At 44.7% G+C, this 19,272-nt stretch overlaps 1 protein-coding gene across 3 annotated transcripts in view; it reads left to right on the plus strand.

Annotated features, from left to right (window-relative positions):
• The first annotated feature begins 6,662 nt into the window (after window positions 1-6,662).
• LOC124024481 (serine/threonine-protein phosphatase 6 regulatory ankyrin repeat subunit B-like) overlaps window positions 6,663-19,272 on the plus strand; it is a 32,050-nt gene continuing 19,440 nt past the window's right edge. For all 3 annotated transcript variants that reach the window (XM_046338381.1, XM_046338382.1, XM_046338383.1), the window contains exons 1-5: window positions 6,663-7,126; window positions 15,192-15,275; window positions 16,576-16,654; window positions 16,906-16,976; window positions 17,838-18,038. In XM_046338381.1, coding sequence (XP_046194337.1) covers window positions 7,100-7,126; window positions 15,192-15,275; window positions 16,576-16,654; window positions 16,906-16,976; window positions 17,838-18,038 — 462 coding nt within the window. In that variant the 5' untranslated portion in view covers window positions 6,663-7,099. The remainder of the gene's footprint in view (window positions 7,127-15,191; window positions 15,276-16,575; window positions 16,655-16,905; window positions 16,977-17,837; window positions 18,039-19,272) is intronic.

The raw sequence follows: 19,272 nt of genomic DNA on the forward strand, positions 1-19,272 counted from the left end.
GGAAAGTGGTCTATGAAAAGTACGATCTTCCTTTCCCTATGTCTCTGGTCATAACCTTGGAGGGAAAAGAACTCCTTGGTGGAATATGTGAGAACATACCAGCATTCTCCAGATTCAAATTCCACACAGATCACCTTTGCCACCTTGTGTCATGTCACAACCTCATGTTCCACAGGCACTACTAGTCTTAGATGATTTTTTTATTTTTTATGCAGTTAAATGTACACAAGCTGGCGTAGAACATCGACCATACCAAATTAGCTATATTTCGCCAAGAAATGGCACAAGATTATATTACAAAAGCTACAGTTTGTTCAGAAATCAACCCTCTAATGCCTTTTGTTCCCTTATCAGGCCCTGTCATCCTGCTGAGACATAACAGACCAAGGTGAAGGAGTGCTCCGGGTAGCTAGCCCTGTGGTTTTGACATGGAAGCAAATGCTTGCGTGCCTCTAAGGCTATATGGGGATTCTGGGAAAGGACGTGTGTGTTTGGGCTACAGTCAGTGGGTGGGAGAGTATCAAGGACAAGGCCCCAATTGGCCTATAGGTAAAGACTGCTGACACTATATTTTTTGTACTAAAAAGCACTTTAAATTGAGAATTTCTATTACCCATGCTTTTTAGTTCAGGACTGCTTAATCTGTCCAGGAAACAGGCCCTATATGTTTGTGGGACACCCTCAGGTTTACGCCAGAAGCAACACTTACTCATGTATCTGCTAACAGAACTGCTCTAAAGGTCTGATGATGTCATGCAAGAAGGTGCAAAGGCACCATCCTTCATAATAGATCAGTGGTACATATGTTACTCATCGTGTGGGTTAAGGCCAGTGGCGCGAGGCAGTGGACCTAGTCCTGTCCCCATGCTGTAACATGGCTATAGTCAATCACCAAGGAAGAGCTCCAAATCGTCATGGAGACCATTTCATAGTGTGGTCCTTGAACTGGGCAACCAGCGCACAGACAGGCACCCAGGCAGTCTCCCATTCAGCCCTGATAAGAGGAACTCAGAGTTCAGCTCTCTCAACACACACACTGTCCTCAAGAGACTCAGACGATATCATAGAGCTGAGTGAGCAATGAGCTTGGTGGAGTCTGAGTCTGCCTGGAAACTGGGTCAAAGGCAGCGCATGCATGGGTCTCTATGCAGAGTAGTGAAAGGGGGGGGGTACTGCTGAAGTGTAAAGATATAAGTGGTGGGGGAGGGTTTCCATTGTAGGGAGGTAGTAGGGGGGATGAGGGAGATGAGAAAGAGGCCCTGGAGTGAGTAGTAATAGTGTGTATCAGTAATGTGAATCGTGCTCGCTTTCGATAATCCGACTTGATATGGCACCATAAATTAGGAAGATGTACGAAGGAAGAGTTTGATTCTCTCCCTCAAGGCAAAAGTCAGCCATTCTGGCGACCATGGCAGGGGGTGGGGACATTTAGTCACGACTTTGTACTAGTGGGGCCTTTGCCAGGTCAGATGTCCCCTGAAGGTTTTAGTGTAGTTGTTGGTTGGTGTGACTGGTGTGGTGTGGCTGGCTGGCTACTAGTTTAGGGGTGGAGGTGGGTTTTATGATTTTGTCAACAGGAAATAGATCAGAGATGCAGGAGAGAACAGTAACCCCAACAATAATTGACTGTAGTGGACAAGCTACATTTGTGCTCCATTGTTCTGTGCCAAATGTCCATTCTCGTGTAACTATAGAAAGAGTTATTTGATTCTCTCTAACAATCCAGAACTACGTATGGTAATGACTGAGACATTTCCTGTTTGGTCTCCAAAACACAATAGACTCAGGAATGCATCTTCCTGAACACATGCAGTATCCTACCTGCTGACTGCACAAAAGGTGTTGTGTGTGTGTTGAGAGAGAGATAGGCAACAGTAAACATCTCTGTTGATACTGTACACAGAGACTAAGGCATAAGGACAAGAGCATTTCAGAATGATGATGAGAAATAAACCTGTTTGTTAAAAAAAATCATATTAAATCTAATTGTATTTGTCACATGCTTTGTAGAAAACAGGTGTAGACTAACAGTGAAATGCTTACTTATGGATCCATTTTCAACAATGCAGATTTAGAGATAAAAAATATAAATATTGACATGAGGAATAAATATAGTGAACAACAAATAAAAATAACTCGTAAAAATAACATGGCTATATACAGGTAGTACCAATACCGAGTCAATGTGCAGGTGTACGAGGTAATGGAGGTAACTATGTATTGTATACTGAACAAAAATATGAATGCAACATGCAACAATTACAAAGATTTTACTGAGTTACAGTTCATAAGGAAATTAGTGAATTGAAATAAATGCATTAGGCCCTAAATCTATGGATTTCAAAAGACTGGGAATACAGATATGCATCTGTTGGTCACAGATACCTTTAAAAAAATGTAGGGCTCTAGATCAGAAAACCAGCGAGTATCTGGAGTGACCACCATTTGCCTCATGCAGCACGACACCTTTGCATAGAATTGATCAGGCTATTGATTGTGGACTATGGAATGTTGTCCTCTTCAATGGCTGTGCAAAGTTTCTCGATATTGGCGGGACCTGGAACACGCTGTCATACACGTCGATCCAGAGCATCCCAAACATGCTCAATCGGTGACACGTCTGTGAGTATGCATGCCATGGAAGAACTGGGACATTTCCAGCTTCCAGGAATTGTGTACAGATCCTTGTGACATGGGGCCATGCATTATCATGCTGAAACATGAGGTGATGGCGGCAGATGAATGGCAAGACAATCTCATCACGGTTTCACGTGATCTCGTCACGGTTTCTCTGTGCATTCAAATTGCCATCGATAAAATGCAATTGTGTTCGTTGTCCATAGCTTATGACTGCCCATACCATAACCCCACTGCCACCATGGGGCACTCTGTTCACAATGTTGACATCAGCAAGCCGCTCGCCCACACGACGCCATACACGCTGTCTGCGGTTGGACGCACTCCCAAATGCTCTAAAACGACGTTGGATGCGGCTTATGGCAGAGAAATTAACATTCAATTTTTTGCCAACAGGCTTGGTGGACATTCCTGCAGTCGGCATGCCAATTGCACGCTACCTCAAACCACGAGACATCTGTGGCATTGTGTTGTATGATAAAACTGCACATTTTAGAGTGGCCTTTTATTGTCCCCAGCACAAGGTGCACCTGTGTAATGATCATACTGTTTAATCAGCTTCTTGATATGCCACACCTGCAAGGTGGATAGATTATCTTGGCAAAGGATAAATGCTCACTAACAGGGATGTAGACAATAAGCTTTTTGTGCGTATGGATAATTTTTGGCCTCTTTTATTTCAGCTCATTTATATTTTTGTTCAGTGTACATATAGGTTGAGATACAGTGACTAAACAACAGGATAGATAATAGACAGTAGCCAGTAGTATGTGGTAAGTGTGAAAGTGTGTGTGTACAGTGCATTGCAAAAGATTTCATCCCGCTTGGTGTAGTCCAAATTGGTGAAGTGAAATGTATTCACCCCTTTGCTATGAAGCCCCTAAATAAGATCTGGTGCAATCAATTACCTTCAGAAGTCACATAATTAGCTAAATAAAGTCCACCTTTGTGCAATCTAAGTGTCATATGATCTGTCACATGATCTCAGTATATATACCTGTTCTGAAAGGCCGCAGAGTCTGCAACACCATTAAGCAAGAGGCACCACCAAGCAAGTGTCACGCCCTGACCATAGAGAGCCCTCGGGGTGAGAGCCCTATGGTGTAACAATAGGTCAGGGTGTGATTAGGGGGGTTTCTAGGTATTGTATTTCTATGTTGGTGTGTGTGTGCGTGTATGGTTCCCAATTGGACGCAGCTGATAATCGTTACCTCTAATTGGTGATCATACTTAGTGTGTCCTTTTTTCCCCCACCTGCGATGTGGGATAATGTTTTGTGTGTGAGTGCCTAATGTGTGCTACGTATTTCACGATCGTTATATCTTTGTTGTTTTACTATCATTAAAATGTGGATCTCTACTCACGCTGCGCCTTGGTCCAATTATTCATACGACGGTGAAGACCAAGGAGCTCTCCAAACCGGTCAGGGACAAAGTTGTGGAGAAGTACAGATCAGGGTTGGGTTATAAAAAAATCTAACTTTGAACATCCCACGGAGCACCATTAAATCCATTATTAAAAAATGGAAAGAATATGGCACCACAACAAACCTGCCAAGAGAGGGCCACCCACCAAAACTCACAGACCAGGCAAGGAGGGCATTGATCAGAGAGGCAACGATGAAACCAAAGATAAACCTGAAGGAGCTGCAAAGCTCCACAGTGGAGATTGGAGTATCTGTCCATAGGACCACTTTAAGCCATACACTCCACAGAGCTGGGCTTTACGGAAGAGTGGCCAGAAAAAAAGCAAACACTTTTGGTGTTTGCCTAAAGGCATGTGGGAGACTCACCAAACATATGGAAGAAGGTACTCTGGTCAGATGAGACTAAAATTGGACTTTTTGGCCATCAAGGAAAACACTATGTCTGGTGCAAATCCAACACCTCTCATCACCCCGAGAATATCATCCACACAGTGAAACGTGGTGGCAGCATCATGCTGTGGGGATGTTTTTCATCGGCAGGGAAACTGGTCAGAATTGAAGGAATCCTGGATGGTGCTAAATACAGGGAAATTCTTGAGGGAAACCTGTTTCAGTCTTCAAGAGATTTGAGACTGGGACGGAGGTTCACCTTCCAGCAGGACAATGGCCCTAAGCATACTGCTAAAGCAACACTCGAGTGGATTAAGGGGGAAACATTTAAATGTCTTGGGAATGGCCTAGTCAAAGCCCAGACCTAAATCCAATTGAGAATCTGTGGTATGACTTAAAGATTGCAGTGCACCAGCGGAACCCATCCAACTTGAAGGAGCTGGAGAAGGTTTGCATTGATGAACGGGCAAACATTCCAGTGGATAAACGTGCTAAGCTTATAGAGACATACCCCAAGAGACTTGCAGCTGTAATTGCTACAAAAGGTGGCTCTACAAAGTATTGACTTTGGGGGGGGGGGTTGAATAGTTATGCACGCTCAAGTTTTCAGCTTATTTGTCTTATTGTTTGTTTCACAATAAAACATTTTGCATCTTCAAAGTGGTAGGCATGATGTTAAATCAAATGATACAAACCCCCCAAAAAACGATTTTAATTACAGGTTGTAAGACAACAAAGTAGGAAAAATGCCAAGGGGGGTGAATACTTTTGCAAGCGTGTGTGTGTGTATATATAGAGTCCAGTGAGTGTGCATAGGGTCAGTGCAGGTAGTCCGGGTAGCCATTTGATTACAGTATTTAGCAGTCTTGTTTAGAAGTCTTATGGCTTGGGGGTTGAAGCTTTTCAGGGTCCTGCTGGCTCCAGACTTGGTGCATTGGTACTGCTTGCCGTGCGGTAGCAAAGAGAACAGTCTGTGGCTTGGGTGGCTGGAGTCTTTTAAAAATTTGTTGGCTCTTCCTCTGACACCGCCTGGTATAGAGGTCTTACACTTTAAAAATAAAAGGTTCCTGGAGTATCCTTTAGGGGTTCTTCAAATTGAAATTGTGGGGGAACCCTTTTAAAGGGTTTTTCGAATAACCCCTTTTTAATTTATTTTATTTTGTACATTTTACCTCCCTTTTTCTCCCCTATTTTGTGATTATGATCTTGTCTCATCGTTGCACCTCCCCAACGGGCTCCAGAGAGGCAAAGGTCGATTCATGCGTCCTCCGAAACATGACCCACCAAACCGCACTTCTTAACACCTGCTTGCTTCACCCGGAAACCAGCCGCACCAAAGTGTCGGAGGAAACACTGTTCAACTGAAGACCGAAGTCAGCCTGCAGGCACCCGGCCCACCACAAGGAGTCGCTAGAGCGTGGTGATCCAAGTAACTCTTTCTTGGTAATTCACCTGTAGTGTAGCTAGCTGTAGGCCACTGAACATTACCAAAGCAATTTACAATTTTAGGCTCCCTAGTGGCGCAGCGGTTTAAGGCACTGCATCTATGCTAGAGGCATCACTACAGACCCTGGTTCGGTCGTGGGCTGAATCACAACCGGCCGTGATCGGGAGTACAGTTCCCGCTCAGCCCAGTCAAAACTGTTCGCTGCTCTGGCCCCCCAATGGTGGAACAAACTTCCTCACGACGCCAGGACAGCGGAGTCAATCACCACCTTCCGGAGACACCTGAAACCCCACCTCTTTAAGGAATACCTAGGATAGGATAAGTAATCCTTCTCACCCCCCCCCCTTTAAGATTTAGATGCACTATTGTAAAAAGTGACTGTTCCACTGGATGTCATAAGGTGAATGCACCAATTTGTAAGTCGCTCTGGATAAAAGCGTCTGCTAAATGACTTAAATGTAATGTAAATCGGGAGGTGCACAACTGGCACAGCGTTGTCCGTGTTAGAGGAGGGTTTGGCTGGGGTAGGTTGTCATTGTAAAATAAGAATTTGTTCTTAACTGACTTGCCTAGTGAAATAAAGGTTCAATATAAAAAATAATTTAAAAAAACAATCTGACATAACTCAGAATAGTTGTTTTTCCTATTCTAGCCACTGGAGGGGAGCAGAGGGAGAGATCTACTGAGCGTTGCTGCTGACAATCCGCGATGACTCTCCTCAAATTCTGCATCTGAGTGGAGGAGAGAGCGAGAGGCTGGAACTTCCTGTGTGAAATCTCTGTTCACCCGTTTTACATACAGTACATAGGAATATTTCCGGAGCTGCAAAGTGAGAGAGAGGGAGTGTATGGCGATTTAGAGAGAAAGTCCCCAGTGCAGAAGCAGTAAATGCTTGTTTACATTAGTCGGATAAGCTTTTCCTTCTTCTGCTCACTGTGGCGGCGGTTGCCTCGACTCACCTTCGCCGCAGATAGCGCCAGTGGAGCTGGCCATGGGGCCGTGATACAGCCCGGGCCCTGACCGAGGATCTGCGTTGCATGAGAAAACTAACATTATTTACTTCCCTGACTGCTGCATCAAACAAGAGCGATAAAGGAAAAAACGTATTTTTTCGAACATAAATATTGTTCCAAGACAATTACATGATCTGATGTTTGAGGGAGTGTGTTGATGTGCGGACCAAGCTGACCGAGATTATTATGGCTGTTCTTAAACTCGTCGAGCAGGTAGCTATGCCAATTCGACTAATAATTTATATTTCGTATTTCATAGATGATCTATAAGCATTACCATTGTGGTTACTCTCTAAATAAATGCCTAAGTAAGTCCTGGGCAAGCAGAATGTTTTTGGGGACGTATTTGAGAAATTATTCTTAATGCATTGCATGCAAGCGAGAGGAAATGGATTTTCTGGTGCCTATAAGGAACAGATGTGGTCCGCTACGCGAGCGAGCGGTGTGTTATAGCATTTTATAGATGCATTTGTAGTATTTCTTTAGTTCTTTGTTCCGCTCGCCTTTTTAAAATTAGGACAACGGATTCGGGGTGACTTCCTGCTTGCTCTTCTGTTTAAGAATATGTACCCTGGTTGTATCACCCGCCATCGGAATTCAGCTGTGAATTCCTTAATCGTCTCTAATGACAATGTTGCTGTCTGCCCCTGTTTATGATATTTAAAGTTATCTCAAGTAGACTCTCTTTATGGCTACTTTTAACTCTCCATTCTTTTTCAAAAGACAGTGTTCTGCATTTTGGGCTTGCCTAATCAAGTTCCCCATTTCTTTCTTCCTCCTAAATTATATTCAGCAAGAAGAGTAGGATGTTGAGAAAAAATGCCTACTTCTGTCACGTCAAACTTCACCATGGGAGCATATACAATATTTTTTACAGCCATTGGCCACAATGCAATGTTTCTGGCACCACTGGCATATTTGATTGGTTGTTCACCATGTAAGGGTCTGTTTTGGTTCTAGAGGTGCTGAGTGACAGGGTCAAAGGGATAATAATGACAGCATCTACAGAGGTCAAACAAAAAACACTGATTTCAAAGTTTAAAGGTCTAATGCAACTCTTTTTTTTAATATAAAAAAAAATCTCAAATCAAATCATTTTGGGGTAACAATGAAGTACCTTACCGTGATTGTTTTAAATTAAAATGTAAAAAGCTTCTTAGCAAAGGGTAATTTCTCAAACAAGAAATTAGAATGTGGTCTGAGTGGGGAGGTTTGGAATCCTATTTCTTATTGGTCTTTTAACTAATTTACTGCATGGTGATGTCACCATGGAAGGCCATAACTCCATCCCACCAAAACTTTTCAACCAGCTCTTACACTAAAAGGGTGTTATAATAATTTTCACAGTATTATTCTAACCTCAGTGTGTATATACAGTGGGGCAAAAAAGTATTTAGTCAGCCACCAATTGTGCAAGATCTCCCACTTAAAAATATGAGAGAGGCCTGTAATTTTCATCATAGGTACACTTCAACTATGACAGACAAAATGAGAAAAAAAATCCAGAAAATCACATTGTGGGATTTTTAATGAATTTATTTGCAAATTATGGTGGAAAATAAGTATTTGGTCAATAACAAAAGTTTATCTCAATACTTTGTTATATACCCTTTGTTGGCAATGACAGAGGTCAAACGTTTTCTGTAAGTCTTCACAAGGTTTTCACACACTGTTGCTGGTATTTTGGCCCATTCCTCCATGCAGATCTCCTCTAGAGCAGTGATGTTTTGGGGCTGTTGCTGGGCAACACGGACTTTCAACTCCCTCCACAAAGATTTTCTATGGGGTTGAGATCTGGAGACTGGCTAGGCCACTCCACGACCTTGAAATGCTTCTTACGAAGCCACTCCTTTGTTGCACGGGCAGTGTGTTTGGGATCATTGTCATGCTGAAAAACCCAACCACGTTTCATCTTCAATGCCCTTGCTGATGGAAGGAGGTTTTCACTCAATCTCACGATACATGGCCCCATTCATTCTTTCCTTTACACGGATCAGTCGTCCTGGTCCCTTTGCAGAAAAACAGCCCCAAAGCATGATGTTTCCACCCCCATGCTTCACAGTAGGTATGGTGTCCTTTGGATGCAACTCAGAATTATTTGTCCTCCAATCACGACAAGTTGAGTTTTTACCAAAAAGTTATCTTTTGGTTTCATCTGACCATATGACATCTTCTTCTGGATCATCCAAAAGCTCTCTAGCAAACTTCAGACGGGCCTGGACATGTACTGGCTTAAGCAGGGGGACACGTCTGGCACTGCAGGATTTGAGTCCCTGGCAGCGTAGTGTGTTACTGATGGTAGGCTTTGTTACTTTGGTCCCAGCTCTCTGCAGGTCATTCACTAGGTCCCCCCGTGTGGTTCTGGGATTTTTGCTCACCGTTCTTGTGATCATTTTGACCCCACGGGGTGAGATCTTGCGTGGAGCCCCAGATCGAGGGAGATTATCAGGGGTCTTGTATGTCTTCCATTTCCTAATAATTGCTCCCACAGTTGATTTCTTCAAACCAAGCTGCTTACCTATTGCAGATTCAGTCTTCCCAGCCTGGTGCAGGTCTACAATTTTGTTTCTGGTGTCCTTTGACAGCTCTTTGGTCTTGGCCATAGTGGAGTTTGGAGTGTGACTGTTTGAGGTTGTGGACAGGTGTCTTTTATACTGATAACAAGTTCAAACAGGTGCCATTAATACAGGTAACGAGTGGAGGACAGAGGAGCCTCTTAAAGAAGAAGTTACAGGTCTGTGAGAGCCAGAAATCCTGCTTGTTTGTAGGTGACCAAAGACTTATTTTCCACCATAATTTGCAAATAAATTAATAAAAAATCCTACAATGTGATTTTCTGGATTTTTTTTCTTCTCATTTTGTCTGTCATAGTTGAATTGTACCTATGATGAAAATTACAGGCCTCACTCATCTTTTTAAGTGGGAGAACTTGCACAATTGGTGGCTGATGAAATACTTTTTTGCCCCACTGTATACAACACAGGAAATCATGTGTTTGACTGTACTGGGCCTTTAACAAACCATACTACTCTACGCTCAATGACCACTTTACACAGTAAAGTGAACAATTTACACAGTAAAACATGTTTTACTTAAACTGTGCAGATGCAAAGTTTGGTAACAGAATTACAGTAAAGGCTCCCTCAGTTGTATTCTGTTACCGAACTTTGTATCTGCGTAGTTCTTCCTATGAATGTGTTTCTGTAAAAAAATTTTTTTGTTAAAAGTAGCAATTTTGCATAGAGTTCTATGGTTTGTGAAACTTTGAAATCAATGGTTTTTGTTTGGTATACATTCTAAAGTGATAATGTGGACTCTCAGTGTAGTTCTGTTAACATGGAATTGCCCGTATGCATAATGAGTCAACTTTGAGCACTTCTTTCTCCTGATTGTTCTAGTATTCAGGTCCAAAATATCACTTTCTGACCACTTCTATGATGGACAAACATGTATGTAAGTTTTTGTTCAAAACAAAAGGGGGTGCAGTCCAAAAGTGTTTGAAATCATATGGAACCACCCAACGGATGTGTATGTTTGCAGAGAGACTATACAGGCATATGGCTCTGTCGGCTGTGTGTGTGTACTGTCCAGTGAGTGTTGTGTCCAGTGTAATCTCCCTTCTGTGTTAAAGGAAAGGGACAGGACGTTATTGGGTCTCATCATCCCCCTCCCCTTTTCATTTTTTTCTTCCTTGATCCCATGGGTTGTTCATCTGTGTGTGTGTGTGTGTGTGTGTGTGTGTGTGTGTGTGTGTGTGTGTGTGTGTGTGTGTGTGTGTGTGTGTGTGTGTGTGTGTGTGTGTGTGTGTGTGTGTGTGTGTGTGTGTGTGTGTGTGTGATCTGTGTGTGGGTGCTCATGAGATATTGTCTTGTTTTTTTCCCTCTTGTTTTGAATGCTGCTGGGCTTCCTGTGTTGAGATAGAAATATCTCCTTAACAGGAGAAACGCCTACACAACCCATATATGTGCGTCTACTGTCATAGACAGACGCACACACACACACACGCACACGCACGCGCACGCGCACGCGCACGCACACACACGCACACGCACACACACACACACACACACACACACACACACACACACACACACACACACACACACACACACACACACACACAGACTTATCTTTCCCCTCTCTTTCTGTGACGCTGCCAACAGTGAGGGAAGGAGAGGGAAACACTGTCGCGCGCAGCATGGTTTTAATTCTGCAATTCATTTTTAGTGGGACATCATCGGCATCAGCAGCTTTTCATTTTGGAGCTGTGCTGTGGGAGTCGAGATTCAGATCTGTTCTGTACCCTTGGGCACCAATTACAATGCGGCTCTGATTATTCACCATTCCTATGTTCTGGAAGAACAATCGCAGAAAAGCCCAGAAAGTGCTTTGTGTGTGTCAGTGTGGTCATGCATGGACGAACCAGATTGCATGTGTGTTGTTTGCAGATTAAAGAATGAAAACAACGTTTTTATCAGATGCAGGAAGTTTGTGTAGGATGAGGTCAACATAGAGAGAGAGATGGAGAGCGATTGAAGGGGAAACATCCATTTGTTTTGTCAAATGCCGGGGACCGCTCTTGATTCCATTGGGACTCTTTGAGACAGGACTAGTTGATTTAAGAGGCTGGCTCTACGGCGGTTCTAAATGAAGACAAGGAAGATGCCACTCTCCTATTGGACAAAGGGGTAGTTTTGAGAACATTCGTTGGCCCTTGGAGTCAGGAGGAGGGAGGAGGATGAGGGTAGTGTGCTGTGCTGTGCCGTGGCAACAATGGGCTCAGTGTTAGAGGCTTTTGGTTTGCCTGGAGGGGTGGTGGTTTGGGTAATGTCCTCATTCAGGACGGCTGCTTGCTTTCAGCCAGGACCTCCCTTCTCCCCAGCGCTTGGTAGCACTGTCCCCCAAATCCCCATTGCAATTACAAAAAGTGACGAGACACCAGCTTTGTGACCAGTAGGTGATGCCAGCTGTTTGTGTGAGTGTGTGAGTACTTGAAAGAGACAGCAAAACATAAGGCAACATGCTGCCAAGTGCTCTCTCATCTCTGTTTTAAAGGCACAGCTCTTCTTTGCCTCAACTTCTTGTGTGATTGTGAACCATATCTAGCCTAACTATTCTCTTTAAGGACTTGTGTCGCTTACATGGCCACACAGATCCTGCTATTAGTTGCATTTCCTGTCTTAATAGAGTGAAATGAATTATGGGTGTGGGGGTGTGAGAAAAGGCGGGAAAATGTTCCAAATCAATCCATAAGGAGGAGAGGCCCATTCCAATAAAACACTCCTCTGGCAGAGTGGCCCCTGTGGTTGTTTAGATCACCATGGGAAAGCTGGGATGTGGGGAGGCTGTAGAGTATTATGCTGTGGCCTGCCCTCCTCTGTCTCTCTACCTGCTGTTTCATATAGGCCTACACATTTTCTGTGCAGGTCCTTGCAGATTATAGGATCAGTAGGCTAGTGTGGGCGTGTGTGGTCTAGAAGCGGAACTGAAAATGCAGAGTTAGCTAGGCTTCCTCTCTGCGTGTCGATTCTGAGAAGGTGACAGAGTTTAACAGGAAGTCAGGCGGCGAGGTGGAGGAGGGACAGCAAGTCAAGATGCAGCAACATGGCCTGGTCTGACTGTAGTACATAGGGCTCAGTCAGTCAGGGCTCCAACTCAATCATCTTCCTGTCTCTCTTCATGAACCTTTATGTTGTATGTAACTAACAGGCTGTGGAAACAATTTCCCGCTCAGTCATCATCACATGACGAGGGTCTGCTCTGCAGCACCCAGAAACAGCATCAATATGGAACCAGTCTGTCTCGCCCTCTGAACCATGGCTCCCCTTGTCTGTCACAAAGACTTAGAGCTAGGAAGGTCTTGTTGGGATACTTTAAAAACTGGGCGCCCTCCTTTCCTCCCTTCCTTGAGGGTAATCGCACATCTGTGTGTTCTTAGATAAAAGAAAGGCAGAGTTTATATGACTTTGCTTTCACCAATCAAACCTGGTCAGATCAGTGACTATTGACTTTCAAAGGGGAGGGGTAGGTAGGGGTATCTCAACATTTTGGGGCCTTCCTTGAAGGAAGGATTTGTAAGGAATTAATATATTCTACAGCCTACAAGTATTAGAACATAGCCAGTCCCCATCATGCCGTGGCCAGTCCCCATCATGCCGTGGCCAGTCCCCATCATGCCGTGGCCAGTCCCCATCATGCCGTGACCAGTCCCCATCATGCCTTGGCCAGTCCCCATCATGCCTTGGCCAGTCCCCATCATGCCATGGCCAGTCCCCATCATGCCTTGGCCAGTCCCCATCATGCCGTGACCAATCCCCATCATGCCGTGGCCAGTCCCCATCATGCCGTGACCAGTCCCCATCATGCCGTGACCAGTCGCCATCATGCCGTGACCAGTCCCCATCATGCCGTGGCCAGTCCCCATCATGCCGTGACCAGTCCCCATCATGCCTTGGCCAGTCCGTTAGCCCTTTCCACTGTGTTACTCAGAAAGCTGACTGAGCATGCTGATCTAAGGCCAAGTATTGATTGACACTCTGATAATTTGTGTCTGCATGCCGGCGATGTCTGGGACATTAATTTAGGTTGGGGAGAGAGAGGCAGGAGGCACTGTGACCTCATTCACTAGACTAAGATAATGGCCTCTACATGCTGCTGTACTGTTCTCTTGTTGAGTTTGAGGCCTTTTATATCCCTCTTTGTAAATAACTACATACAGTTGTAAAACCCACCACAGTCTTAACTACACCACTAGGCCTATACCGGGGCGGCAGGGTAGCCTAGTGGTTAGAGCGTTGGACTAGTAACCGGAAGGTTGCAAGTTCAAATCCCCGAGCTGACAAGGTACAAATCCGTCATTCTGCCCCTGAACAGGCAGTTAACCCACTGTTCCTAGGCCGTCATTGAAAATAAGAATTTGTTCTTAACTGACTTGCCTAGTAAAATAAAGGTAAAATAAAATAAAATAAAATAAAAAATGTAGGCCTATAGTGAGTCTCACTCAGTCACTCAATTCTCCAGCTTTTTAAAAACAGATTGAATCGTCACTCCGATCCAACAGGTCCCAGACGTGCTCAATGGGATTGAGATCCGGGCTCTTCGCTGGCCATGGCAGTACACTGACATTCCTGTCTTGCAAGAAATCACGCACAGAACGAGCAGTATGGCTGGTAGCGATGTAGCGAAATGCTTGTAAATGAGCAGTAGCTCATTTACAAGCATTTCGCTACATCCGTAGTAACATCTGCTAAATAAACTTTGAGGTGGAGGCTCCGTCATGATCTGGGGCGGTGTGTCACAGCATCATCGGACTGAGCTTGTCATTGCAGGCAATCTGAACGCTGTGCATTACAGGGAAGACATCCTCCTCCCTCATGTGGTACCCTTCCTGCAGGCTCATCCTGACAAGACCCTTCAGCATAACAATGCCACCAGCCATACTGCTAGTTCTGTGCGTGATTTCTTGCAAGACAGGAATGTCAGTGTACTGCCATGGCCAGCGAAGAGCCCGGATCTCAATCCCATTGAGCACGTCTGGGACCTGTTGGATCGGAGGATGAGGGCTAGGGCCATTCCCCCCCCAGAAATGTCCGGGAACTTGCAGGTGCCGTCTCACAGCAAGAACGGGCAAATCTGGTGCAGTCCATGAGGAGGAGATGCACTGCAGTACTTAATGCACCTGGTGGCCACATCAGAAACTGGCCATTATTTGATTTTTACCCCTCCCCCCCTTTGTTCAGGGACACATTATTCAATTTCTGTTAGTGACATGCCTGTGGAACTTGTTCAGTTTATGTCTCAGTTGTTGAATCTTGTTATATTCTTACAAATATTTACACAAGTTAAGTTTGCTGAAAATAAACGCAGTTGACAGTGAGAGTTAATTTTTTTGCTGAGTTTATGTGTATGTGTCAATACAATTTGATTTGAGGTTGGCAGTGCTCTAATTCCATACCATGGGAAGGATCACTCCCCCTCTTCTCTTGTTTACACTCACAGCTGATAAATCTGATATCTTGAGATTTATTGTAGGGTCACTGTTTTGACACGTATTGGAGAAAGACCTGGTCAGTGTTTGGGGAGACTTGCATTGGCCCTGCTTGGGTTTTGGACATGTATCCACGTGTGTTGATGTTTGAATGTGATACGAGGGCAGTGCAGGTTTCCTCTACTGTTCTATTATTAGGATAAGTAGGATCGGTGAACGACCAAGGATCTATAGAGGAGGATTAGTGAATGACTTCAGTCTGACCCCTTCTTCTTTCTCCCTTCAACTCAGCCTCCGCTGGTTCAGGCCATCTTCAATGGAGACCCTGAGGAGATACGCATGCTTATCTACAAATCGGAAGACATCAACGCTCTGGTAAGACCACTAGACATTCACCGTACTTCCATGCTCCGGAGCACGGATACTGTCCGGTTATTTAGTCTCCTATGGGCGGTTGGCTGCTATCAGAGGCTCTACAATGAGAACGCTGTCAGTAACCAGGTTGCCTACCCTTTTATGCGATTTAAAATACATGTCGGATAAAAAATGTCAAGACAGGCCTGATGGTAAACTTTCCAAATGTCGACAAAACAAAATATGCTAAATGAGGTGTGATCTTTTTGTTTCTGTCAAATTAATTTATGTTGAGAAATGGCGGTGGAAATGCTTTTATTCGCAAATATTGATGTAATAATCCTAATATTGAAGTAAACTAGGTAGTACATAAATGAGGTGCATTGCCACCACCGACCTTGTTCGTCTTTTAGTCACCCACGTGGGTATAACCAATGAGGCACCAATCAAGATGGCACGTGGGTACCTGCTTCTATAAACCAATGAGGAGATGGGAGAGGCAGGACTTGCAGCGGGATCTGCATCACAAATAGAATTGACTTCTATTTTAGCCCTTGGCAACGCAGATGCTCGTTGGCGCGCACGAGCTGTGTGGGTGCAATAATTGAATAATATAGATTTCTACATTTATTTTGCGACGCGAGCGGTGTAGTCAGCCTGTAACGCAACATGTTTTGTGACAAAACCATCAGTGGAGTTGAAAATGCCATGTAAACCCATTTACCTCATATGTTTTATCCGGTACATGGGAATTTAACCACACAAGTTATTTTATGTGCGCTCCGTCACCACACACAGCCTTTTAATCTGCAACAAGTCAATTTGATGCAAACACATCTCTGGTGGGAAAATGCACATATTGTTTTTTATGTGTATTTTAGAATATTTGCATGAAAATATGTTGCCAATTTGATGGAAACCTAGCCATATTCCAGTTTTAGATGTGTTTTTTTGTTTGAGAGGCAGTGGAGTGCCGGGCCAGCTGGATTTGAGGGGTTGTTTTGTGTGCTAAATGGCCAGTGGCCACCAGGATAATGGATATTTTGACACAGTGCGCAGGTACCATTAGCTTAGCTCATCGCATATATTAACTGTTAGAATTAGCCTAGCACAGAAGAGGCTCGAACTCCACTCCAAGCTAACTGTCATACCCATGGGCTCTGAAACTGTTTCCCTTGCCATTGTAGATGGAGTTGGGCTCTTTGGCCTAACTCTGCCTAAAATGTCTGACTTCAGTTGGGTTAAACTGAACAAAAAATTGTACCAGTGCTCCTGGATGTTGTACACACTAATAAATCTCCCTCCCTACCACTCTCATCAGGATGCAGACAAGCGAACCCCACTCCATGCTGCAGCCTTCCTGGGTGATGCTGAGATCACTGAGCTTCTCATCCTCTCCGGTAAACCAACTTCGTTCCACTGTCTTTCTCCTCCTCGCTCTCCCTCTCCCCTCACACAATATCCCCTGTTTTACAGCCGTAGCAACAAAAAAAATCAGAATTTATATGGTTACAGTGTATGGAGTAGAAAGTATCTTTTATCACATTGTTTGGAGAATGTGGCTCCACGATCTTTCGTTTTCCCTCCCTACCTCCCTGCTAATGCTAGATTGCCTCTCTTTACATTTCTCTCTGTCTCCATCCATCTCTAGGGGCGCGGGTCAACGCCAAAGACAACATGTGGCTCACCCCTCTACACCGAGCGGTGGCATCCCGTAGTGAGGTGGGTCGGTGGATACACACACACACACCCACCCACACTGCATGGGGTCTACTCAGTGTACTGTGGCCCTGACACACACACACACACACACACACACACACACACACACACACACACACACACACACACACACACACACACACACACACACACACACACACACACACACACACACACACACACACACACACACACACACACACACACACACACACACACACACACACACACACACACACACACACACACACACACACACACACACTGCATGGGGTCTACTCAGTGTACTGTGGCCCTGACACACACACACACACCCACCCACACTGCATGGGGTCTACTCAGTGTACTGTGGCCCTGACACACACAGGCCAAACAGCATGGCGACACATTCTCAGGGCCCCATGCTGAGACTCCGGTGGTAAGATGCTAAACTAAGCCTAAACTGCCAAGCAGGATCTGTGGTGGAGAGGAGAGGACACTCGACTACCATCACCAGTCTGACCATCGTCCACCACTCTCTGCACATTCAGCATAAAAACTAGAACCAGACCGATAGCAGAGCCGTATCAATTTATCAACACAGCCAACACAATACTCTTGTGTCAGTCCCCTGGAGTGAAAGTGGTAGTTCAACATGGCTAGGATAGCTTAGGATCGACTGACTCACTAATGTGTGTGCCTGTGTATGAACTATAAATATGTGCATCTTGGTTTATGTCTATAAATGAATGCATAGGTTTATTAAATGCCCAGTTGTTGAATTTCCTGTATACATGTTCGTCTCTCTATGCTGCTTACAGAACACACACATTGTACCATCTCTCCTCACACGTCATGTTGTTCTATCACACTGGTCTACAGGAGGCCGTTCGCGTGCTGATCCGTCACTCTGCTGATGTGAATGCGCGGGATAAGAACTGGCAGACGCCGCTTCACGTTGCCGCGGCCAACAATGCCCTGCGCTGCGCTGAGGTCATCATCCCCCTGTTGAGCAGCGTCAATGTGTCGGACCGCGGGGGGCGCACCGCCCTGCACCACGCTGCCCTCAACGGGCACACTGAGGTACTACAGACTGGGGGATAATTTTTTTTTTTACATCTCTTATGTACAGCCATACAAATGCTCACAGTTAGACTCAGGCCCAATGCATTTCACTTCCTGAAATCAACCCCCAGTGAGACTATCACCTAGGGCCTAGGCACTCCATGTACACTGAACAGAAATATAAATGCAACATGCAACACTTTCTAAGATCTTACAGAGTTACAGTTCATATCAGGAAATCAATCATTTGAAATGAATTTATTAGGCCCTAATCTGTAGGGATTTTACATGACTGGGAATACCGATGCATCTGTTGGTCAGAAATACCTTTAAAAAGTTAGGGTAGTGGATCAGCAAACCAGTCGGTATCTGGTGTGACCACCATTTGCCTCATGCAGCGCGACACATCTCCTTCACATAGAGTTGATGAGACTGATGATTTGTGGAATGTTGTCCCACTCCTCTTCAATGGCTGTGCAAAGTTGCTGGATATTGACGGGAACTGGGACACGCTGTCGTACACAATCCAGAGCATCCCAAACATGCTCAATGGGTGACGTCTGGTGAGTTTGCAGGCCATGGAAGAACAGGGACATTTTGAGCTTCCAGGAATTGTGCACAGACCCTCACGACTTTGGACCGTGTATTATCATGCTGAAACATGAGATGATGGTGGCGGATGAATGGCATGACAATGGGCCTCAGGACCTTGTCACGGTTTCTCTGTGCATTCAAATTGCCATCGATAAAATGCAATTGTGTTCGTTGTCCATAGCTTATGACTGCCCATACCATAACCCCACTTCCACCATGGGGCACTCTGTTCACAACGTTGACATAAGCAAGCCGCTCGCCCACACGACGCCATACACGCTGTCTGCGGTTGGACGCACTCCCAAATTCTCTAAAATGACTTTGGATGTGACTTATGGCAGAGAAATTAACATTCAATTCTTTGGCAACTGCCTTGGTGGACATTCCTGCAGTCAGCATGTCAATTGCACGCTACCTCAACTTGAGACTTCTGTGGCATTGTGTTGTGTGCCAAAACTACACATTTTAGAATGGCCTTTTATTGTCCCCAGTACAAGGTGCACCTGTGTAATGATCATGCTGTTTAATCAGCTTCTTGATATGCCACACCTGTCAGGTGAATGGATTATCTTGGCAAAGGAGAAATGCTCACTAACAGGGATGTAAACAAATTTGTGCAAAACATGTAAGGGAAATACGCTTTTTGTGCTTAGAAAAT

The sequence above is a fragment of the Oncorhynchus gorbuscha genome, unplaced genomic scaffold, assembly GCF_021184085.1.
Source record: "Oncorhynchus gorbuscha isolate QuinsamMale2020 ecotype Even-year unplaced genomic scaffold, OgorEven_v1.0 Un_scaffold_1872, whole genome shotgun sequence".
NCBI lineage: Eukaryota > Metazoa > Chordata > Actinopteri > Salmoniformes > Salmonidae > Oncorhynchus > Oncorhynchus gorbuscha.